The sequence below is a fragment of the Tetrao urogallus genome, assembly GCF_951394365.1.
Source record: "Tetrao urogallus genome assembly, chromosome: 2".
Taxonomy (NCBI): domain Eukaryota; kingdom Metazoa; phylum Chordata; class Aves; order Galliformes; family Phasianidae; genus Tetrao; species Tetrao urogallus.
Genome location: NC_136814.1, coordinates 53,211,863 through 53,237,278, shown reverse-complemented (window position 1 = coordinate 53,237,278; position 25,416 = coordinate 53,211,863). Strand labels below are relative to the sequence as shown.

The 25,416-nt window shown below is 43.1% G+C and overlaps 1 protein-coding gene across 1 annotated transcript; it reads left to right on the top strand.

Annotated features, from left to right (window-relative positions):
* Positions 1 to 1,132: 1,132 nt before the first annotated feature.
* Positions 1,133 to 24,552, top strand: HECA (hdc homolog, cell cycle regulator; the record flags this gene model as incomplete). Its single annotated transcript, XM_079550839.1, has 4 exons — positions 1,133 to 1,358; positions 16,816 to 17,856; positions 21,373 to 21,527; positions 24,388 to 24,552. 4 exons carry the CDS (start codon positions 1,133 to 1,135, stop codon positions 24,550 to 24,552), a joined length of 1,587 nt encoding a protein of 528 aa, XP_079406965.1.
* Between the last annotated feature and the right edge of the window lie 864 nt (positions 24,553 to 25,416).

The window sequence follows — 25,416 nt, the reverse complement described above, 5'->3', positions numbered from 1 at the left end:
ATCATGGAAACTTAATCTGCAGGATTTGGGTCAGAAGGAAAAAAAAAGTTAATTTATGTGAAAGGAAAAGCTTGTGAGGCTAGAATAATCACGCAGCCTGGCGGCTGGTGTGCTGTTCTCATGACAGGTTGTATTTTTCACTCTCCAGTGGGATAAGCTGTCGGTACTGAGGTGAGCACATCAGCAGGCGACACTTGAAGTGAGGAGCTGCTGTTAGTCAGCAGTATGCTGCAAGTGTTGCTTGCAGCTGGCTGACAGCACCTCTCCACTCTAGGCACAGAAATCTTGGTAATATTTGTCACCCATTTTCTGCAGTGCCTCCCACCAAGCCTGCAATCTGGCAGCCTCCCCTTCCAAAGCCTCTGTGAAGGCACAGCCGCTTCCAGCCCTGCATGAGCACAGCACTTTGAGTCTCCATCCAACTTGACATCTCACCTCTGCTACCTGTCACATGCACAGCCATCCCTAAAATAGTGAAACTAATTCTGGAATCTCAGGGCTATCATGCCGCAAGGCCTGTTCCCTCCTCCAAACACGAGACTACACTATTTGAATATATATTTTTAATATTTCTGCACCTCTGGGTGGTTTCCCAGCTGTTCTCTGCAGGGGAGCTGCCGTGCGGCCGCCCACACCACCGGTGCAGACCAGGGAGAAGCTGGGGCCCCGGCGGGGAGCATTCAGACGGACCCCGGCAGCCACCGGCCCCGCCTCGCAGCCCTCCCGTTCCCGCCGGGGCCCGCCGCGGCCCACGACGGCAGCCTCCCGGCTGCGAAGGGCGCACCTCCCCTCCAACCCAGCCCCCGTGCCAGAGGCAACGGGGCTCCCCCCTCTCAGCAAGCCCCTCCCGCTCCGCTTGCCACGCTCAGCCCAGCTCAGCCCCGTTCCTCCACCCCCCGGGCGCGCTCCGCTTCTCGCCGCCGCCAGCGCCTGCTCCAGGAGGAAGCGGGGCGGCGGCGCGGCTGAGCGGGACACGCCTTTCGTCCTCCCCGCCCCGTCCCCCCCCGGGCCCCGCCGCCCACAGCGGGCGCGGCGCAGCGCGGCCCCGCCATGAGCCGGAGGTAGCGGCGGCGCCTTCCGCAGCCGCCGCCGCCCGCCCGCCCGCGCCGCCGCGGCGGCGGCCGGGCCCGCGATGCCGAACCAGAAGGGCGGCAAGGGCAAGAAGAACAAGCGCGCCAACAGCAGCGGCGACGAGCAAGAGAACGGGGCGGCGGCAGGCGGCGGCGCCGCGGCGGCGGGAGGCGGCGGGGCCGCGGCGGGCGGCGGAGCCGGAGCGGCGTCGGCGGGCGGTGGCGCGGGCGGCGGAGCGGGCGGCGCGGCGGCCGCGGGCGGCGCGGCGCCCGGCGATGTCAAAAGCGGTGAGCGACGGGCGGCGGCCCGAGCACCGCGGCCTCCTGCGGTGGCGCAGGCGGCGGGAGGGAGCGGGAGGGCGACGCGAGGGCCCGGGGCGGGGAGCGGGAGGGCAGCAGGGAGCGGCCGCCGAGCGGGGCGCGGGCGGCGGCCGCGAGTGCCGGGCGCGAGGAGGTGGTGCGGCAGGCCCGGGCGGGAGCGGGAGAAGAAAGGGGCAGGAGGGCAGAAGGAGCGGCGGGACCGGGCTGAGCTCCGCGGGCCCTTCGCGGCCTTTGCGGCTGGAGGGCCGGGAGGGTGCGAGCCGCAGCGGGGCGGGGGCCAGGCAGGTGCCGCGCGGCGATGCTGAAGGCGGGGAGACACAGGGCCGCCCGCCCGAAGCTGCAGCGGGGAGAACGGCAGAGCTCGCCGCTGGCCGCCCGCCGTCGCGCCGCCCTCCGCGCGGGAGGAATGGGGCTCGGGGCTCGGAGCGGTCCCGGCTGCCTTGTGACCCGTCCGTGTGCGTGAGGTGCCTGGAGGAGAGCGGGGGGCTTCACTGCCTAGGAGGACAGGGCTCCTGGGTTCCAGGGTTTGGAAATTCCACTGCCTAACAATTCCTACCTTACTTCATCACGATTAAAGATGAAAGCCCTTCTTTTTAGCTGCGTTTCATTTGTCCTGTGGCGATAGTTGCAAGTTTCATTTTCTTATCAGCCATTCTGTGCAGACCTTGGTTGGTGCTTTGGTTTCTGGTTCAGAGGAATTTTGGTAAGGTTTCTTTTCTTTTGGTTGTTTGCTTTGCTGTTCATGTTTGGACGCAATCTCCAAACTGTGATATTTTGAGCTAGAACTAGAGGTGGGCTGGGATCTCTGTGCACTTTCTGCTAATCCAGAAAAAGGAGTCTACATTCTGCCCTTACGCTTACATTAAGCTGTGTAGAGACCTTCATCTTAATGACATTTTTTTTCCCCTTGGAAACTGGCCTTCAGCTACTCCCATCCAATGCGCTGAAGAAGCTGGGAGGGTGAATACAACAGCTTCATGCTTTCTGGCAGTAGCTTTGCCTGGCTGCTGTTAGCCAGCAGGAGATCCAAGAGTCTCACTGCAGTTTTCAAGATGTCCAATTCTCACATATCGCTGGAAACTTTTCCTTAGGAATGTTAGCAATTAATTACGAGTCTCTTTAGCTAACAAAGCCTTTGCTGTACTACTTTTATGAGATTATTACTTTCTCCATAGAGTCACGGAGAATGTTTAGAGTTTCTTTTCTTTTCTTTTCCTTTCCTTTTTTTTTTTTTTTTTTTGGCTGTTTGTACTCAGTGAGGAAGGGGAAAAGCCAGAAGGATTAGCAAGAACTGGATAATTTCTTGGGCTTCAGTCTGGTGGTGGGATGTGTGCTTTATTGGTGATGGCCTGATGTTGGGATGTTGGTTAAGCTAGCCGACCGAAGAAGTTGAAGCTGCCTGTCCAAGACCTAACCTGAGATGCTGCTTTGTTCTCCTTCCTTGCTTCCTTGTGATTCCAGTGGTCAGAAACATCCTCTTCTCTGGGCACCCCAGTCCATTTTTTTGTGTCCTCACAGCAGTGCTATGATGTTGGCTTCAGTATTTACGTGGAGTGCCTAATGAACACGCCTGCTCTGTGGTTTGTCAGGATTGCTGTGTCTGGTCAGATTTTTCATCTCAGGTGCTCCTGGCGGTTGGAGGAGTCTGTGTGGTTGTGAGCTTTATTTTGTCTATGCTCCTGCCCATCAGATAACCCTGACCTGGAAGTTTTGTAAATTGCGTTCTTACTGATACGTCCAGAGATTTCACAGAATCACAGAATAGTAGGGGTTGGAAGGGACCTGTAGAGATCATCGAGTCCAATCCCCCTGCCAAAGCAGGTTCCCTACAGCAGGTCGCACAGGTAGGCATCCAGGCAGGTCTTGAACATCTCCAGAGAAGGAGACTCCACCACGTCCCTGGGCAGCCTGTTCCAGTGCTCCGTCACCTCACTGTAAAGAAGTTCTTGCACACATTTGTGCAGAACTTCCTATGCTTGCAGTTTCCGGCCGTTTCCCCTTGTTCTGTCTCCACTCACCACTGAAAAGGCTTGGTCCAAGGGGTGAATGAAGAGGCGTCTCCTGTCCTGCAGCAGAGCTGGGTATACAGTTCTTGTGTGCGGCGATTCACAGAATCATTACAGTTGAAAAAGACCACTAAGATCATCTAGTCCAACCTCCAACCCATCCCCACCATGCCCACTAACCGTGTCCATCAGTGCCACATCCACACGGTTCTTGAACACCTCCAGGGATGGTGACTGCACCACCACCTTCCTGGCAGCGTGTTCCATTGCCCAACCGCTCTTCTTGAGAAAAAGATTTTCTTAGTATCAGACCTGAAAATATCAGATGATGCTAGTAGATTCCCTGGTGTCTTCAAAACCCGTGAATATGAAATGAAGCATCTCAGTGTAGGCCTGGAGACCTTTGGAGGCCTATGGGGTCCAGTTTCTAGTCCTGAGGTGTTTGTGAGGGGCAGTGCGCTTGAGGTTAATCGGTCACTGAGCACTTTAGTGAGGACATGGCCTGGTGCAGCGAGTTGTGAGGTTAATGGAGTTCTGCTGTCTGCAGTCAACTCTCGATTATTCATGGGAGATTATCTGTGTTGCAGATTAAGTGTGCTGGGTGCAGGAAGGCTCCTCCCTGTGCTGCTGCCCAGGGAGATAGCAGCTGCCCGCTGTGGCTTGTGCTGCCCATGAGCACTGGTCTTCTGCATCCCTTGCCCCTGTGCTGCCTGTCACCTACGCTGTGCTGTCTTTGCCCTGGAAAAGCAGTTGATAATTCTAATAACATAAACTGTTGTTTGTTTGTTTGTTTTTTCATTAATGTGACAGGTATAGAGAGATGAGAGCAGCAGATTTAATAATTGCAAAATTAAGACTGCAAACCTTGTCCTGGCATTGTGGTGTTGGTATGACAGACTAATTACGTAGTCACATCAGGACCTTGTTTCATCCAGGGAAGGGATAGTGGCTCAGATTGAAGTCTTCATTGTTTATTATGTGCTCTATGTATTGATTTTGCCCAACGTCCAAATGCTGGAATGAAACAGAATTTTTAACTTCCTCTGGGCTTCTTTCTGCAGGGAAGACTAGCAATGCTGTGTTACACAGAGCTGCTGTTACAGCAGTGCTTTGCAGTGGAAAGGGGTTAACTTTTGTTTTGATCTTTGTGCTGTTTTCCCCACAGAATATCAGCTCATTTTTCACCACCTGTTTGTGTTTGGTTTTGGTAGTGTTTTCTTTTATGCCTATTCAGAAGTCCAACTGCTCTGGAGGGCTCTGGCTCCTGAGTTTGAGGTTCTGGCTTCAGATTGTGAGGATTGAGGGGGTGGAAAGCGTAGCCACTGACCAGATATGATGACTTTTCTCCATCTTGCACTGTAACTTTTTTGCAGACACTGGCATAGAATCCACAAGGGACATTCACGCTCTGCAGTTGTGCCTTCCATTCCTCCTTCTCCCCTTGCTTCTTTTTCTGTGCTTTCTCACCTCTTTTCATGGAGAGTTCCCATTCACTGGTAACATGCTGAAACGTGTACTCCTTCCTTCAGAGCAAGGAGGAGTTCTGTATATAATAGCTCAATCGTGACTAAAGTGACGTTCATTTTCTATGCTGAATGAGATGCAGGTCAGGGTGTCGGGACTAATTTAACTACAATAATGCACAATGAAAGTGAAATTTGATGCAATAGCCTTATTTCTTAGATTTTCCGTCTTTAGAGGGAGTGAATGATATTCCTTAAAAAAAAAAAGTATTTTTCTAGATAATTTTTTATGTTAGTTTTCTTGATAAAATTGGAAAATCTGAGCTATGATTATGTAAAATTATATCAGCAGCTTCATTAGTTTTTGTCCCAGTGACTTCAGCCCTGTGGATTACTGGAGTTCCCAATAGCAATAGTTGGTGATCTTCATATGCAGGCATGAATAGCCTGAGGAATTGAGACATTTGGTGGATCCTTCAATCAGAGCAGCAGTAGAGGAGAGTTTATAGGGTTTACATGGGATCTGGCAGTTCTGAGTGGCAAATTCCTTTTCTGTTTCTGGGCACTTCTTGTAGTAGCCAGTCTACCTTTTATGATTTCTATCCCAGAAACTTTGTTCCAGTGTCCAGATGCAGTTCTTTCTTCCAGTTACTTTCTGTATTTTGCATCCGTTCTTGGTCTCATTGTCCAGCAGACCCAAGTCCTCTTCCTCCTCTTTTTGGTCCCTGTCTTAACATCCTGCTGTTTTGTTGCTGCATCTTTGTCGCTCTGGTCTCTCCAGCATTGGTACCATGAGAAAATGAGAAAGAGAAATGATAACAAAAAGAAGCAGTTAGCTGTCTGTTCTCCGTGTCAACCTATGTATGTGAACAACATAATGTGCCTTCTTAGTAAATTAGATGCTCTTGCAACAGGTTCACTTCTCGCACTGGGAGTATTGGAGTATACATCGGCTCTGTACAGTGTACTCTGTACCAGAGCTTTCTCTCATCAATCAGAGGTATTATGCAATCATAGAATCTCCCAAGCTGGAAGGAGCCCATGAGGATTATCAAGTCAACTTGTGCTTCTTCAAGCTCCACACATCACTACCCAAAAATCAGACTATAAAACTGAGAGTGTTGTCCAGACTCATCTTGAACTCCTGGCAGCTTGGGGCTGTGCCCACTGCCCTGGGCAGCCTGTTCCATGCCCACCACCCTCTGATGAAGAACTGTTTCCTAACCCCCAGCTGACCCTCCCCTGACAGCTCCATGCCGTTTTGTTGGGCCCTGTCACTGTCACAGAGAGCAGAGCTCAGCGCTGCCCCTCTGCTCCCTGTGAGGAGCTGCAGCCACCATGAGGGCTCTCTGCTCTGTGCTGAGCACACCCAAGGATCACAGCCACTCTTCGTACACTTTGCCCTCCAGACCTTTCACCATCTTTGTGGCTCTCCTTTGGATGCTCTCTAATGGTTTTATGTCCTTATATTGTGGCACCCACAGTACTCCATTGAGTTGAATGTTTTTAATTTCTCAAATAAAGAGTAATCCAAGAAGCTTAAAAACTGTATCTTAATATCTTCATACTCATGTAAGATTCCTAGAGAACTTAACCATAGTGACCTGACTTTAAAATGGCTTGCTGTTCTTTTGCATACTCTTTATCTGGATTTTACAAGTTTGTAAGTTTTTTATTTACTTTCATATGAAGATGTTAACATAGAATAAAAGAATGAAGAAGAAAATCAGTCAGTGCAGCGGTGACTTATGTGTTGAAAGCTGTGACTGGACAACCAGTTAGATTTACAAAAAAAGATTACATCCTGGAAGTATGACTAGAAAGGCAGTAGATTTATCAGTGCAATATTCAATTAAAAATGTATTTTTGAGCATGAATTGCTTTAATATTTAAGTATGGTATTAGTATTTGCTGTTGAATATGACATATAATTCCATTCTGGCCTTGCAGTGAAACCCTGTATTGGAACCTTGTTAGTACTTAGCTTGAAGGCAGGGGTCTTACTGATACCATTGAAAACACCTAGAATACTGGGGTTCTCTTCTGTTGCAACGAGTATCAAAATCTAATTCATATAGACTTTAAGGAAAACCGTTTTTCTTTCTAATTCCATTGAGTTCTTCTGACTGCAGAAATCAATTAAATGCAAATTCCAGTGTATCAATGCAAATCGGTTTTGAAAGGACTTTCATCTTTCTTTAGAATTTTTAAAATGATGCAGTTACATCCTTTCATGGTAAGTGCAAAGCACGTTCTGCAGATATTCACAAATGGGATCATGTCTGTAGTGTTGCTGAATGAAATAAATATCCTTTGATACAAACAAGTGCACACACATTTCATTTTTTTTAACAGTTCTTTTTGCTATCAAAGTGGTTATCAAGGCCTGTCTGCATTTTGTGTTGTGATCAGTCACTGGTTCAAGTGTAGTGCTTGCATGAGTAGGGGTTAGGTTTGATGTTTGTTAGATTCCATATGAGGAAGTGCAGTTTTCAAACTGATTGCTTTGCCTTATCTGTACTCATCCCATGTTTTCCTCCTAGTGATCTAACAAGCAGCAACAAATCAGTTTCTAGTCCTTAGAGACATTTATAAGTTTCCTTCAGCCTCACTTAGAACCTTGCATACTGACACATCCTTTTTTACAGTAGCGTGATTGCTGGCAGATGTATTTCTAGGGGAGAGCCACTAAGAGGGCTGGAGCATCTCTTCTATGGAGAAAGCTTGGGGGAATGGCTTATTTAGCTTGGAGAAGAGAAGGCTCTGGGGAGACCTCATTCTGGCCTTGCAGTACTTGAAGGGAGCATATAAACAGGAGGGAGAAGAGCTGTTGACGAGGGTGGATAGCGATAAGATGAGAAGAAATGGTTTTAAACTGAGACAGAGGAGGTCTGGGTTAGACATTAGGAGGAAGTTTTTCACTCAGGGGTGGTGATGCACTGGAACAGGTTGCCCAAGGAGGTTGTGGATGCCCCATCCCTGGAGGCATTCAAGGCCAGGCTGGATGTGACTGTGGGCAACCTGCTCTGGTGGCTAGTGACCCTGTCCATGACAGGGGGATTGAAACTAGATGATCTTTGAGGTCCTTTTCAACCATTCTGTGATTCTGATTCTCTGCTTCTCTTGCTACAGCATGTGTGTGGAAAAAATAGTGATAAACCTTGCATCTAGCTCAGGGAAAAATAATCCAGCTAATTTTCAAGGTATCTGAATTAGAACAGCATAAGTAAGGCATGGGCTTTCTTTAAACAGTTTTCACAGAAATTCAGATAATTTCAAACAGGCCTCTTGAAGCAGTAACCTTGTCACTGGAGTGGATAATTCCATTTTGAAAGCTTGCAGGATTTTGAGTGGAGTGCTGGCACTTCCTGGTAGACTTCTGTGACATTTATCTTGAGAGCGTTCTAACCTTTATCTTTCTCTTTTGCAATGGCAGAGTCTTTCAGTCCTCCTGCCAGGGCTTGAGTGGGATATTGCTGCTGTTCCTGTCTTGAATGCTTGCTGTGAGAAGAGGTAGCTTCAGTCAGAGCCCAGCTGTTGAGTATGCCTGGTATTCCCCGCTCTGCTTCTGTGCTACAGATAAGCATTTTGGGAGCAGTGTACAGTTGAGGCCTCCGTGTGCTGCACAGATGCCAGAGATGGCCCAGAGGCGGGGCTGGAAGCCAACACAGCATAGTGGGAGAGACATGTATTGGAACCGACAGCTTCAACCTCAGGAGATGTTGTCTTGCAGAGATGCTAGTTGTTGCAGCCAGGGCGGCTTCATCTCCAGCTTCCCATCGAGTTTATACCAGCTTCTTTAGCCTTTCACGTGGAAAATAAAAATATTGTTGTATTGAAACTTGGAAAGTGTAGACCAATGATACAAACACCTTTAGACTTGAAACTAAAAAAAATGTGCAGATACCATTTGATTCAACCTTTTCTCTTTTTACTGTTCTTTTTCTTGTGCGTTTGAGCGGGGTCTCATGGCTAACTGGCTTTTATTCTGAGCAAATTGGGTCCACCATGTTTACTTCAAAGAGTGATTTAGGAAACCTACAGTGATTTAGGACACCTTTGTTTGTCATATTGCATTTATTCATTTATTCTCAGCATGAGTTAGAATTTACTACTGGAAACTTGCTAAGGCAGGTGAATTGGAATCTGCTGTAGTTATTAGAATTTGTTAGATATAAGGATATTTTTGAGACACCTGAGTTAGTTTATTGTAACATTTCTGGATATTATAGTTCATTAGAAGGCTACAGTAAGAGAATTTAATGGTAGAAATGCTTTGCTGTGATAATGATTAATGTATGGACAAAACCACAACCAAGGTTCAGAGCATACTGATGCCCACCAGTCCTGAGACAGTCTCCAATCTCTGCAGTCACCATGGTAGAGGTCTCTGTAAAAATCCTTATTTGGCCTGGTGATGTCAATTCAGAATTAATGTGACAGTTAAAGGAATACATTGACATTAATTGTCATGCTGATAGAAGTAGAGGCATGAGTTTGTTCTGCCTGATATGGTGAACTAGTGATGTTTTTACCTGGTTTAAGTATATACAGCAAGTCAGGGAAGGATTCCTATGCAGGGAAGTTCTGTACATTCTGAACGAAAGGCCAAGTGATGGGGTCGTTGTTCTTTGTGTTTTGATGACAGATTCTGAATGGAAATAAGCTGGCTATTTTGACTAGAGAATGACAACAACGTAGATGTTGATGATTTCTGTAAGATTTTATCACCAGCTGTGTTGGCAGTTGATCCAGCCTGGAGCACCAGTGGCTGCTGTGTAAGCAAACTGCAAAACTTCTGTGCTCATGTAGGTGCCTCCCCTCCTTAGTATGTACAGTTTTGCTCTTGACTTTCTGACTTACTTTGTTGAGGTGATGACTGAATGGGGTGTAGGAGATTGATTGAGAGCCACAAACAGTACCAACTTTGTGTCATGTGCTAATCATTGATTTCATAAACAAGCATTTGTTCTGGCAGGGCTTCAGGTTAGAAGGCGTCAACATGACAGGTATGCCTTCATGATTTCCATTGCACATTCCCACTGCTATGTAGCTGGTAAGCTTCTTTCAGCTTTTCTGGGGAAGAGACGCCTTTGAGGGCAAGTATGAAGTCAGCGTAAGTGAAATATGTGTAGATGGTTCTAGTGCTGCTGAGCCCTCCAGGACTCTCATCTGAATTTCTGGGTGAGTCAGAGTTTAGCAACTTTAGATCATCCCAGGTCTTCCCTTGTGAAGAGTGGTCACCTCATGTGACTACTCACATAGTAGAGCTCCTGACATCTTGCATATTGGATAAACTGCCAGGTAGAGTTTTGATCTCTTTAAGTCCCTTCCAAGTGTAAATATTGACCACTGCTACTTGGCTCTTGAGGGTAAGATTCAACTCCCAGCTCAGCACTTAAGTGACAGCATGCAAGTGATTAGCTGTGGAAAGCTTTGAGCCAGACTCCCATTGTGATGAGGGCTGATCTGGAGTCAGTGGCTCTTAGGGAGCGAGGCTGGTGGGTTTGCACCAGGGGTCAAGTCAGTCTGGGCTGTTCTCCTGCATTGCTTGTTGAAGATGAACTTCTGATGCTGGCTTTTCTTTTCAAGGGTGTTACAGGGAGTCTCAAAAGAAGCCTACATTTTGGGTGGTTTAGAAGGTACTGCTGTCCTGTTTCTTCCCCTTCCTTCTAGAGTATGGCTGCAAACTAATCTTCATCAGTCTGCATAGATTGCCAGAAGTTTTGGATAGTCATCATCGAGTATTATCAGTGTTTGTCTGCTGTTAGTTATTGTTGCTTCAATGAACATCCATGACTGCCTTTTTAGATCCACTTATGAAACGCTTTTTCCCATTGTATTCTTCCTGTTCCGTTTGGTCTCCTAGGAAGGTAACTGATTACTTCTGCAATGCTATATGGTTTATGCTATTTAACTCATTATGCAATGAGTATATGGCAATACTGTGTTATCACTTCTTGGCAATCTTTTACATATCGAACTGTATTCTGGTGTTTACAAAGCAAACACACAGGACAATTAATAATTTTGTTTTTGTTTTTCTTTTTTTCCAGTTGCATTACAGTCTTAGCATGGTAGTATCGTCTGACTTCAATTTAAAATAAAGCTATCCTGATGGTAGAGGAAATAGTGAAGATTCATGGAAATGGTTGGTGGGAGTAGCCTTCCGCAGAAATAACACATGTCTAGTTGAAGTTGGCAGAGTGAACAGGTTTTGTCAGTGTAAGTCTGGGAAGGGAATGCTGTCCATGCAAAAGTGGTAGTAAAGGTTCAAGTGCAACATACGTGTTGCATAGGTACCTTTTCTGGCCTAGGTAATGTACTGGCAAGTACAGCGTCCTTGGCATATGTGGTGAGATACTAGAGTGGTAGCAGATCAAATAGTAGGTAGCAACCAGTAGTAGGCATCTGGCAGCTAAATCAGTGCTGAGACCTTAGCTTTTTTTATTTTAAACGTTTCTGTTTCCAGATCCATAACAACCTACTGTCTTCTCACAGTTGCTTTAAGATGACAGTAGGGCTGCCTCTTTCAGAACCTCGCTTCTACTTCCTCTGCACCTAGCCTTGCTTTCTTAGTATTATTCTTTGAGCTTTACTGACAGTCCTATGTCTGTGTGGTGAGCTGAAACCTACGCTGGCTAGTACAGGAAATAATTATCTGTTTCTGTTCTCTGACTGAAAACCTCTGGTGCTTGCACAATGGATGATGTAGGAACATGGAGGAAAGAGCTAATTTTGCTTTAGGCACCCTCACTTAGGGTTTAGAACAAATGAGAACAGTCACGAAACCGAAGCCGTGGAGTCATGGCATTTGGCTTGCTGGTTGCATCTTTGCTTTTCTGATGGGTGTGTAAACAGAAGTAAACAACATTCTCCTCCATTTACTTCATCAGAGAGAAGTTCCTGAGACGGATGTTCTGCTGCTTTCATTTGTGTCACGAAAAGGGAAGAGTGGGCTTCATATACTGTCTTAAAGTCTTTCTTTTTTTGTGTGTGTAGAAACAGGTAAATGTGATTTATGCTGAAGGAGATTGATCTCATTTGTTTCTGTTCCTGAATTCTACTTGTATTTAAACCTGAATGGAAAAACTGAGAAAAAGCCAAATGCCCAAACCAGATAGCTTCCTTGCAATCTTCCATCATGTTCTTGTTTTTGAAAGAAAAATTAATTTTATGGTAGTTCTGTCAAAAATATAATCTTGTTTAAACAGTGAGCGATCTTTGCCCAGATGTATATTTACTCAGAATCATTACATACTATTTCTATTTTAGAGGATATTTATGAGCTTCCCTTTAAAACTACATTCAGAATTACTGATGAAAATCACTATAGTGGAATATGAGAAAACATTTCTTTTTTATGTGGAACCATAAATTCTTGAAAGAGTCAGTGTGCAGCAGTAGTTCCAAATCAGCAGCCTGCCCATTACAGCTGTGCACATGGGTCTACACACCAAAGCTCTTCTGCTGCACAAAACTACCTGCTGTCTTGTTTTCTTCTCTTAGGCTACGAGAAACATCTTGAAACCGAAAGGTAAAATAGAGATACTTTTATAGTCAGTAGGCTTTCTTTCAGAAGAGTGGATGCTTCTCTGATACCTGTTAGTCTTTCATTTTTCCTGTTTTTTTGGGGTTTTTTTTTTTTGTTTTTAACTTTGGAAACTAGAAGTCTGATGGCATATTAGATTCTTGGAATCAGTTTATAGTCAGGTGACAAACCAGCTTGGGTCTGCAGATATGGATGGATAGTTTGGCTCACCGGAAATTCAATTTACTCCCTTTTTTGTGAGTATCTCTTGATAGTAACTACAGTACTGCTACAGTAGAACACAAGCATACTGAATCTTATGTCAGTCTTTTTGATGAACAGTCTTGAAATACATTCCTAATTAATGGGAAATAGAAGGGTTTGATTACAAGAATGTTTGGTTTTGTAATTCTGTAATAAGTCCTTTGTCTCATTTGGAAAATGATGAAATAATGTAAAGCACTCTAGAGAGTGCGAATTGATGAGAAGGTCTGTTCACAATTGCTAGTGTGGCTCTCATACTAAGTAATCTGAATGCTGGCATTCTTGCTTATGTGGCACAGCCATTGCTGTGAACTGGTAAAGTTCACAAAAAAGTTTCTTTTCTTTCCGTTGCTCATTTATTTTTTATCTAGAAACATATGGCATGACTGTGTTTGGATGGAAACATTGATAAAGAGAAGTTTGAGGGGATATTTTGTCCTTAAGTCTGTTTTGCTCAGATAGACCTGATGAGACTTGTAATATTAGACTGAACTGAGTATTGGCTCAATCCTTTTTGTACACTCTTCAGTGAGTGGAGATTTCTGTCTTCTTAACTATGCTGGTACCACAGAAGTGTTAGGGCTTAATGCTGAAACAGCTTTCATTAGCCAGAGTAAATGCTGCAGGTTGTTGTGGAAATGCTTCACCATGTTTATCAATGCCTCAAAATCAGTAGACTTTGTAACAAGAAACTTCTGTCAATGAAAGCAGCAAAAAAAAATGTGAGCAGATGACTTGTCTAATGCTGCTGTGCTGCAGGAGTGTGGCCATGTGGTAGAGACCTGCTGGTTTTTCTAGTCTTTCCTGTGCTCCCGCAGGGATGCCAGTGAAATTTCACATGAGTTCCCAGAAGAGGTTTGTAAGGAGTAGCTTCTCCTCTTGGTAATGTTTTCCAGAGAAATCTCAGTGCCACTATTTAACAATTGAGTCTTTTGTGTGGGAAAAGAATTTTGTTTGCTCTCTTGCTGCCTTACAGCTGTCCTAAACCTGCTACTGCTGTGATGATTGATGTGCGGCCAATTTACACTGAGTAGGTAGATCAGATAAGAAAATGTCTAAAATCTAATTAGATGCTGTCATCTGATTAAGGTAAATAAGAAAAAAAAAAAAAAAAAAAAAAAAGGACATCACTGTCAAAAACAGAAATCTTTTTCTTCCTCATAGTTAGATTAGTTGGGAAAGTCGCAGTTAATCTGGTATCTAAGTTCTCAAGGAATAGCTGGAGAAGATCACATTCCACAGTCCTGGAACATGCAGGTCCAGACTATTGAAAAGAAGAAAAATCTGTTGAAAATCACCTTTAAGAGTCTGTAGACATACAGAACATGTTTATAATCAAATAATTATGGGTACATTCTGCTGAACACACAGGCTGCTTTGATTTTTTTTTTCTGTATTTCAGACACTTCCTTTATTGATTTCAATTTTTGTCCACATCGTGAAGAGGCAGTAAACTTTGTAGAGAGTTAATGATCATGTACTTTTTCATCTGAAACCTGAACCATGTTTAAAGTCTCATTAGTGAAATACCTTTATTTTCTAGTCAATTAGTGTTACCAGTATGGAAGAACAAGTGTATGGTCTTAACTGGAGATCTCTAGACATGTCTGTGCAGTTATGTTCCTGGCTGTCAGCTATAATTACGTGTGCAGCTGTTAGAACATTTACTCTCTGGATCACAGGGGGACCATAAGTAAATTGCTGGCATGTCCTTTCTTCTTGCATTCTGGCAGTGGTATATAAGAATTCATACTAGAATAGGTAAATGTAGGAAAATGTGTGAAAGGTGTCTGTGGTGGTACTTCTTGCATCTTGCTGCACACAATGATTTGCCTTCATTGGTCTCACTTTATCTGTTGTTTTTTTTTTCTGAGATAAACTGCATCAGATGCTGTAATTGCAAACTATGCTGTCAGTTCCTAAATATGATAAAAGAGTGACTGACAATGAAGAAAAACTTTGCAGAGATGCTTGGTGTGACTTGAATCAAAGGTGACACTCTGTGAGAATATAAGAAAATTGGTGTTGGTAGCCTCACAGGGTTTGATTGAGAGCAGGTAAGTTATAGTTTCCTTTTGCTCTTAGCCTCTGTCCTTATATTCAATAATATGGAGTAAAAAACATGGAGAACAATCAGTCACTGTTTGCCAGTGAAATCCATGGCTCTCAAGTGATAACCTAAAGCCTGTATGTTCTTAGTGGACACCTAAGAGAACCAGTGGGGGAAGAATGTCACCTGTGTAGAAGGAACTCCTAAAGAGACCTGAGGGGATGCTCCTCTTATCTAGCACTGTTCTCTCCAATTTGGTCATCTGCCTTCTTTTCCTTTTTATGACTGAAGAAGGCTTTTTCTGCTTCAGAAGAATGTTCTCCAAAATGTGCCCTTGTTGCAGTTCATATTTCAGTCCCTGAAGGAAAGGTATTGAAGCAAATTCTCCTTGAATCTGTGCTGTTTCAGGTGTTTGAGGCAGAGAAGCAATATGTAGGATGTTGCTTGTTCCAGGGAAGAGCTTGGGAAAATCTTGTCCTTTGTGCCCATGTGTTCTGTGTAAATAAGTCTGAAGATCTTCAGTGATGATGAATTTTATGAAGGTTACCTTGAAGGTGTTATGTTTGCTTCTAGCAAGAGTCTACAAAGGGGCAAAACCACTAGCATGCCAATGACCTGTTGTTGCAAAATGTTTTATGTATTGCTGCTGTGTGGCAGGTGATTATGGGTACTGTGTCTTTTTGAAAGTAAAAGTGAATGTAACTGCAAAAAACCCATCACCCCTGTGCAAATTATGTTACATTATTCAGGCTAGCAGTGACAAGAGCTGGATTAAAGACAGTGCAAACATATATATGTGTATGTATATATATATATTTTTTTTTTCCTGGCTTATTAAGTAGAAATCCTAGGGAAAAACAGTGAGTCTGCAGCAGGCTGTCGTGATGAGGTATGGTACATCTTCATTGCAAGTCCTTGGGCTCTGACTGGGATTTGGGAGATCCAGGGAGTCTGCTGTGTTGGTTCGTGCTAGATGAGGCAGCACTTGAATGGGGAAGACCTAAAGAAGCCTGCAATTACTTGAATTCAGTAGAGCAGAGGTAAAAAGGCAGCCTGCCAGCCCTGCTGGAATGGTGTTTCTTTTGCTGAAGTAGGAAGTTTAATAAAAAACCAAACCAAAACAAAACAGATTTATGTCATATTTGACTCAGCATCCAAAGACTTCATGATTAGACTCAATTCAGATTCAGTGGAAACTCAACATGAAAATTTCTTGCTTTCCAGCTGCAACTGTGCAGACGGTAATTGGAGTATTCCATAGCCTGTGGTATTTGGGTGAGGGAGGGGAAAACATTGGTCATAAATACAGAACATCTGTGTATTTGATACTATTACAGGGAAAGAATTGAAATACTCTATCCTTTACTCAAGAATATAGCAAAGGCTGCTGCTTTGCTGATAAAAGACCATGTGACATTTGGCTTTTTAACCAGCCTGTGTTGCTAACTGTTTGGTTTGTGAAATTTAGCTGTCAAGTAGATCAGTAATGGCAGTATATCCTCTGTTTGCCTGAAGATGTAATGAAGGCTTTCCTTTCCGTACAGGAAACATGAGCTGTTTGTCTTGCTGTTCAGAGTTCTCTGTTTCCTGTTTGCTTCCCTATCCCCTCTATCTTGCTCATTCCTGAAGAAAAGATCAGTTTATGGCTTTCTTGTGACTGCAAAGTCCGTCTGTATTACCTTCTTATTTTTCAAACCAGCATCTCTGTGTGTTTTTTCTGTGTTGCTTCTCAGACTTCAAAGAAGTCCTCCAGAAACATTCACAAAGCTTTCTCCTTAAAGCTTGCTTATGCAGTGATGTCTACAGAGCCTTTGAGGAGGGTTAATGCTTCTGAGGTTCTTTGTCTTTGAATACTGAACTATTTGTATTGTCTGCTTCCTTACAGTTGTTGCTTTTCTTTCTATAGTTTCTTCCATTTCCTTTTTTTTTTTTTTTTTGTTCTGTCAGGGACTGTTTCTGTTCTGACCCAGAACTCACGCTTGTAGGCTCTTTCATAATGTGGAACATGAGTGAGAATCACATTTGTATTTGGCACAGCATTTAAACTAGCAGTGTGATGAACAGGCCGCAAGCAGCCTACATTATTAATGTGTCTGCTTTTGTTCCACAGAAGCCCCTTGTGCTACTCCATTGATCTGTAGCTTTGGAAGGCCAGTGGACCTTGAGAAGGATGACTACCAGAAGGTTATATGCAACAACGAGCACTGCCCTTACAGCACCTGGATGCACCTTCAGTGCTTCTATGAGTGGGAAAGCAGCATTCTTGTCCAGTTCAATTGCATCGGCAGAGCAAGGAGCTGGAATGAGAAGCAGTGTCGCCAGAACATGTGGACAAAGAAGGGATACGACCTCGCTTTTCGCTTCTGCTCCTGTCGGTGCGGGCAGGGTCATTTGAAGAAGGACACTGACTGGTACCAGGTGAAACGAATGCAGGATGACAAGAAGAAGAAATCAGTGTTAGAGAAGAGCACAGGGAGGTCTATGGTGGAATCAGCAGAAGAGGCCAAAAAGGGCAGGCCAGCCAGCAAGCCGCAAAAGGGCTTAAGTCATGACATCCAGCGAAGGCATTCAGTGGACAGACAGAACTCCCAAGAGAAGAATGTTATTGGTGGCAGCTATGCCGTTCGCTCCCCCTGCGTCTCTCCTGGGCAGTCCCCACCAACCGGCTACTCGATCCTCGCCCCCACCCACTTCAGCGGCCCCCGCTCATCACGATACTTAGGAGAGTTTCTAAAGAATGCCATCCACCTGGAGCCACACAAGAAGAACATGGCTGGAGGGGGAATGTTCAGGAATGCGCACTTTGATTATGGGGCAGCTGGTTTGCAAGCACATCGGTCGGGACACTTTGATGCCCCCGTGCAGTTTTTGAGAAGGCTTGACCTATCCGAGCTTCTCACTCACATACCCAGGCATAAATTGAATACTTTTCATGTGCGAATGGAAGATGATGCCCAGGTGGGCCAAGGGGAGGACCTGCGGAAGTTTATTCTTGCTGCTCTTAGTGCCAGCCACAGGAATGTTGTGAACTGTGCACTGTGCCACAGGGCATTGCCAGTGTTTGAACAGTTTCCGCTGGTGGATGGAACCCTATTTCTTAGCCCATCGAGACACGATGAAATTGAATATGATGTTCCCTGTCACCTTCAAGGTACAGGTTGTCTGTCCGTCATGCTAGGTTTCATTTGGTGGTGGGACTGCTTTCCATACCCCACTCCCCATTTTAAATTTTCATTCTGATTCAGCATTTTTGAGTTGTACTCTAAGGCTTGGAAGCACGTTCAAATTACAGCGTGGGTCAGGTTGAAATTCTTGGCAGGAATTACAAAAAACAAATACTGTGTAGAAAGATCCATGCCTTGTGATTTGTTTACAACCAGGAGATATCTTACCAGGTTACTAGATAGACTGTAGAAAGATTTTCTCAGCCACCTTATTGCAGTGTGTGTGTACTGATTTATATGTTGTGAGTTTTCCTCCAAGACATACATCAACAGCATACATTTCAGCATGCTGTGCTGTGGCATGGAAGGAAGGCGTATTTGTACTGCCAGCTATGTCTCTTGTCTGCTTTCAGACTAGAGAATATCAGTTTCGTTTTATTGGAGACAGTATTTTTTTGCGTGGCAAAGACTGTAGTCTAGCCTGTATTAGTGCAGGCCTGGACAATTTATGTGGCCTGGAGAGGTTGGACATAGTGAAAATAAGCTTTTATCGTTCTGGGAAGAAGTGCTGATGGAGTAGTGAGGGATTTAGATGTTGTTTCAAATTCCCGCCTCTTTGGTCAGCACCCTGACCGTGTCCCAGCTCTGTGCTGAGCCAGGGCCAAGGCATGTGTTGTTTTTCTCCTCCCAGAGAAGTAAACAAACATGGATTGGGATGAGCTTCAGCTCTTCCCGAAAAGTATGTCTCAAACTGAGTGATAGGGTCAAAACACATCTGTCCTGCCGTCTGCTGGCAGCCAGTGTGGCTAACACAAGTCAGAGTTAGTTTAGTGCTCAAAAACATGAAGTTCTGTGTTGAAAAGTGTAATGGGAATGCAGTAGCAGGAGGCATTTTAGCACTTGCTCTCCTTTTGTTAAATTTGTTATATCTCATGCATGGCCATAATATCTGTTATATAATAATGTTCCTTTGCTCAGCAAACTTTGTATTGTTTTCTTTATTTAAATCACTGTGTGCTAAGTCACTGACCTGTATTCATGCTAATATTATCATTTCTGTCTTACCTAATATACTTTAAAGGGAAAAAGTGATAGGAAAACTTAGAAGTTGAAAAATCTGCAAGATGAACAGGATATACCTCTGTGAGATAACTGCTTATTGGCTGTTGTGAGGAGGCATGCACAATCAGTCCTAATAGCTGGTTTAGAAAGAGTGGAACTTGTCACTTGTTAACTTGTTTGCCACTAGGAATGAAACTCTGCCAAGAGTGTTTTTTGTTTGGTTTTGTTTTTTTTTTTTCATTAATTGCTCCTCGCCCATTTGATGGTACACCTGAAAAACATATTCAGACAAAATGCTGTGACTAATTAATTGTTAAAAATTTTACCTCGTTATCCTGGGTAAAGTGGTTTATTATCAGAACTACTGTTCTCAGCTTTGCAATGAGATTATGCTTGCAAGGTACTGTTCCAGGGTGTTATTTTCTCTTCAGTAAAGAAAATCACTTCTTTATTTCATGCATGTTTAAGATACCAAGAGTCTCATTTCCTATAGCATAGGAAGTACTCTGTAGGATCCTGAAAATTAAGTGGTGGGGAAATTCAGCATTGTAATACGCAGAAGCAGAACTTAAGATGACGAAAACTATTTGTCCTCCTTTGCAACAGAAAGCTTTAGGGCATGGAGTTACTTGAAAGTCACCAATCTCGAGGAACAGAGCTTATTACATTTTCTGAAGCTGAACACTCTGGAGGAACTCAATTTACCAGCTCATACCAACAATTTTTTTTGTGTATTTATATTTTAAGAAGAATCTGGTTTTCCTTTTCATTTTTTCTAGAGTAGTTGATTTAAAAATAGAACAATTTAAAAGTAATCCATTAATTTTAAAGTGTCTGGTATGAACAAATCATATCTTGTTAATATTTTATTTCACTTATGTAGAAAAGGCACAAGTTGCTCTTTAAATTACAAACTGTGATGTGTCCAGTGCTTTGATGCTAATGAGCACAAATTGCAGTCCAACAAAGCACTGTCTGTATGCAGTCAGTCTTGTTTTGTATTTGATTTGTAACTGCATTACTTCTTAACTTTTTCTTGTGTAGCTGTGCAAAATGTGATATATTACAGAATTAATACCCTGTGTAAGTCCACTACTAAACTGCAGATGGAATCAGTCCCTGCAAATCAGACCTATGTAGATTTGAGATCTTTGTAATTTGCGTAAGGCTTTTTGTTTTGTGGGAAGAATCGTAGAATCACAGGGTTGGAAACAACCTGCAAGATGATTTAGTCCAACCACCCTCTCACTACCATTGCTACCACAAGCACTAAACCACATCTCATTGCTCCTCATCCAGACGCCTGTTGAACACACTGCCAGGGATGGCGACTCCACCACCTCCCTGGGCAGCCATTGCAGTGCCTGACCACTCTTTGAGAGAAAAAGTTCTTCCTTATGTCTAACCTAAACCTCCTCTGGCACAACCTGCGGCCATTTCCTCAGATCCTGTTTGTTGCCTGGGAGAAGAGGCCAAACCCCTCCTCATCACAACCTCCTTCAGGCAGTTGTAGAGTGCCATGAGGTCTCCCCTGAGCCTCCTCTTCTCCAGACTGAACAGTCCCAGCTCCCTCAGGCGCTCCTCGTAAGACTTGTGCTCCAGACCCCTCACCAGTTTCATTGCTCTTCTCTGGACATGTTCCAGGGCCTCAATGTCTTTTTTGTAGTGAAGCTCACATCTTGGATTTTGCATTGTTGTGTTCAGTGACATTTGTGCGGAGAAGATACTTTGTTTTAAAATCTGAATCTGTTGATTTTTTTGGAAGGCAGTATAAATCAGTTTTTGAAAGTTATTGTGTATATGGAGCTTAAGTTTGTGATAGAGCTTGAAACATAGGTTTGTATGGCATGTTAAAATCTGTGTAATATGTAATGTTTACTATCAATGAATTGTCAGGAAAATGTACAGAAAAGAAAGTTGCTCATCTGGTTGTTGCTTTTTTCCCACAAGGAAGATTAGTTCCTGAGTTCTCTGCTTGCTGGAAGATTTTGGCAAGCTGTTAAATGAGCCTTTACCCAGCTTGCTAAAAAGCTTCAACACTTCTACGCTTTCTGTGTCAGGTGGGGATGTAGCTAAGGCACAGTCTTCTTGTTGGAAAAACTGCAGCTGATCATATAGCTTAATAACCTGGCATCTGCTCGTTTGGTTTAGGCAACTTTTATAAAGTATTTTGCTAAAGTCTATAGCACATAGAGGAACAAGGGGATCAGAAATGGGCAGTGTTGACTTTTTCCTGAGTTTCATGCCTATGGTAAATATCTTCAGTCATTCAGTATTTTCCATACAGAAACACTTTTTTTTGCTTATCTTTCACTCTTTTTGAAATTAAGATTTTAATAAGGTATGATTTGTATCACTAAAGGGCAAATAACACATTGTGGGAAATGTCTGTTTTAATCTTCTGTTACAGTCTCCTTAAGAAGTGTGTTTCCTGTCCACAGGAAGGCTTATGCATCTCTATGCTGTTTGTGTAGACTGCTTAGAAGGGGTTCACAAAATTATCTGCATTAAGTGCAAGTCCCGATGGGATGGAAGCTGGCATCAACTGGGAACTATGTATACCTATGATATTCTGGCAGCATCTCCTTGTTGTCAGGTCAGTATCGTACGTAAGACTCCTAAGGTGAAATTCCACTAACGATAATAAAGGTTTGTGTTTCTCTTTTCCATCCCTTCCTTCACCCTTCTTTTGCAGCCTATGAGTGCAGTACAAGAAAGCTGACTGAGTCTCTGTCCCTCGATCTTAACTTACGGAGTACAAAGGCCTATAGCTAGACAAAAGCTAATGTAATGGTCAGTGGACAGTGCTTGTTATATTTTGTTTGTTTCATATAAATCCCCATAAAATGCATTCACAATTAAAGCTGATGCTTGGGATGATCACTAGGAAGTGGTATCTGTGGTATCATATACAATTCTAGTAATACTTGAACATTGTTTAGCAGGTGATCTGTGGATTCAAGTTTCTAGTTGCTTGAGGGTTGTTTTATCCTAAGATAAATGTAGTAAAAAAGCCAGGAAAATTGAAAGGTATAAAGAGTCTTTGTGCATAGAGATACCCATCTCTCCTTAATCTTTTCTGTGACTGACTGTGTTGATGGTATCCTGCCACAGCCTGAAGAAGCTTAACTTTCATTAAATGCTCACCTAATTTATGCTTTTGGTAGGAAGGAGTCAAGGCTTCAGGTTAGTCCAAAGTAAACACGTACCTGAAGCAGCAGGACCATCAGCATCCAAGAGATCTTCCTTTCTGAGGAGTGGAAACTCAGCAGTTTTGTTGTGGAGGTAGTTGTAGAGCCAGACAAAAGCTAATGTAATGATTGCTTAGTGGCCATACCCATGAAACCAAAACCAGCCATTGCCTTCAAACAGGCAGGATTTGTCACTGACTTAGAGCAGGTGCTTGCCAAGATGTTTGCATTCCACCACTTCATGGTGTTGTGGATGTTTTTCACAGAGCTTTGCAGTGTCTTTGTTTCTTACTACTGCAGAGTTCCAAGCAGTTTCTGAGGGAGGCTCAAAAGGAAGACTACCCCTGGCCTTAAAGATGTGGCAATACAAGAGACAACTGCAATATAGTTTTTCCAGTATGTGGAACTGAATTTAATTTTAAATTTAACATTTCTACTAATGCTGAGAGGACAAGTGGAGTTCCTGGAACTGGAAAAAAATGACATTGATTATATTGGTGTAATATATATTATATCAGTTATATATATTGATTTAACTTAAGACATTGCCTCATTTTTTGTGCTTCTTGAGATTTTAGCTATTTTAAAATGGGGATTTTCAGTTATAAAACATTGATGCTACTTGCTAGTTCAGTAAAATAGAGGAAATTTAAATCTGAATTGCTTCTATTGAACGTGCAAGACAAGAATTAAGGTCTCATTATACATGAATCTTAATTGTATGATTAATGGACAGTGTGACAGTACAAGGTAAGTAATAGAACTGAATATAAAACCATTAGCTTCAGTGTGTGTGATTGCTGGCTGATACATATTATTGTTTCACCACGATTGTTACAGATGATTTTGGGCATACAGAGGAATGACATTTAAATATTGTGTATAATTTAACTCTGAATTGCCTTTCTGATTTCTGTTTTGAATAATTGCGTACCTTATTTCAAAATATTTAATTGTACTCCATGAATGTGCTTGTAAGATAATGAACTACAGCCACTGTCAGGTTGCTTGCAGCTAGCTGATGGGCTGAACTGTAGCAAGAGGAAAAAGCACACTTCTTAAAAGAAAATACTGTAAATCCATTCCCTATTAGACTGTATTTCTTACAATTTCTGCATTTCAAGCAGGGCAGATATCTGAGGACTTTGTTTTCTTTCTTCTTGAGTCTTGTCTCAACAGCAGTAGTACTTCAATAATTTCTTCCTCCTCCCAAGAAAATACATTAAGTCAAAGATGATACAGAAAATCATTTGTTCTTTTCAATGAAGAGCTGAAGCTCTCACTGGCATGTAGGTCTAAGGGGTTAAGCTGTGGTATGTATCAGGCCCTCGCTGCTTGTCATCTTTACTCTTCACCTCCTTTGTGATTCTTAAGTCTCCATTTCTCCTGAGTGTTTTTGTATTGCCTGCTGAGCTTTCTGTACAGGAAATGAGCTTATTTTCTCTGCTAGATGTCTCCTGAAAACTTTTTTTTGTTGTTTTTCATACTGATCATGAATAGCTCTGCCAGCCCTTACCCTTTAATTTTAATTGTTTCTCCTATCTATTCAGTTAATGTTGGTCCTGCCTCAGTTGGGTTTTGTAAAATAGTTTTAAAAGTGACAAAAGCTTTAAGTGACCTACAGTTTATGTAACCTGGTGTGTATTATAAATGTTTAAGTAGATATTTAAAGTGATAAAATACTGTGCCATACTGATAAAGTAAATTGAGTTATACGTTTGTCAAACCAGAAAGACTAGATTGTTAAACTAAAAGATTAAAGTGCTGATACATCTCATGGAGAGATCAGAATGTAAACCTAAAAAGACACAGTGAGAGCTCTAGGGTAAGGATTGCATGGCACGCATGTGAAGTTTCCCTCCTCACTTAAGGGCTGCTTTTGTGATTTATTGAGACAGCACTTCATATGCCAAGGACATGAATTTGTTCTGAGGTGAACCAACACTAAGCAGCTCTATGCATATATGAGCTTTGAAACTCTAAACCACCTGTCAGTCACAGTGGATGATATTTGAGTTCTAGACTCTATGGGCTATAGATGCTATTTCATGTGGAAAAAAATCTGCATGCCTGTAATTTACTGGTCTGGGTGAACTATGTCCTTACTGGCAGGTGCCATGGCTGCAGGTTTCCTGACTGAAGCTGTTAACTGCCAGAGGCCAGGGCAGTGTGTCTCTTGCTGAGGTGAGGAATGGAAGTGAATCTGGTTATTTCAAAAATGTTTTTCTTGTTTTTTCTTTCTTTTTTTTTTTTTTTTTTCTTAAGGCTCGACTGAACTGTAAGCACTGTGGGAAGCCAGTAATAGATGTACGGATTGGCATGCAGTATTTCTCCGAATACAGCAACGTCCAGCAGTGTCCGCACTGTGGAAACCTAGACTACCACTTCGTGAAGCCATTTTCTTCATTTAAAGTTTTGGAGGCTTATTGACGAAAGCTTTGCTTTAGTAATAGTTATTTTATGGGTATTTCAACTTTATTACATATCTTTTTATAGAATTCATTCTGTGACGAAATTACTTTCTTTTCTAACTGAAAGAGCAGCTTCTTTGTCTGTGTACATATGAATATGTATATATACATGTTGTTAAATCAGAATCCTCCTGATGAGATCTCTGTCAAGGCTGGAGGCAAGCCAATTTTAATGGCCTTTGAATATATCCCAGGTGTGGGGATAAAATGTTCAGCTATAATTATTTGGTTGTGTTTTTTGTATTATTGTAATACAGTTGATAGAAGGGTGTGGAGAGTACAGGATGCAGAAATATATGCTGGTGGCAGGTGGGTAATTGTGTAGGTTTGTTGTCCCTCTAGCACGGTGGAAAAGGGAAATCCTTGGAAAGAAGTTGTCCCATTAGTGTTAAATTCATCAAGTCTCTTGCATCCCAATGGGGGCAGGTGCATACGTATCCCAGACTTGTGGTCGTTTTTGTGGGCTTTTGTTCAGGTTTCCCAAGGTGGGGGAAAATTAAGATACTGTGACAAGTGAATGTAAATCTGTGCCAGAAAAGGTAATCTTGAATTATTTTTTGGCACAGTGTCTTCCTGCCATGTATGTTTGGTGTGTGTTACCCACACTGACCGATCGTATGGCAATAGGGCTGCTTCCACCAGTGTTGTAATGTTACCAGTTGGGTCATTTGTTTATACCAAAACAAGCTGAATATCTTAAAACGCTTTATTTAAAGGTATTTCTTCACAGATGTTTTAGAACCTCATGATAAGTGGAAGGAACAGGCTGAACTGAATGGGAATGTTTGTGTGTGTCTGCTGGGGCTGGGGCATTGCTTCCCAC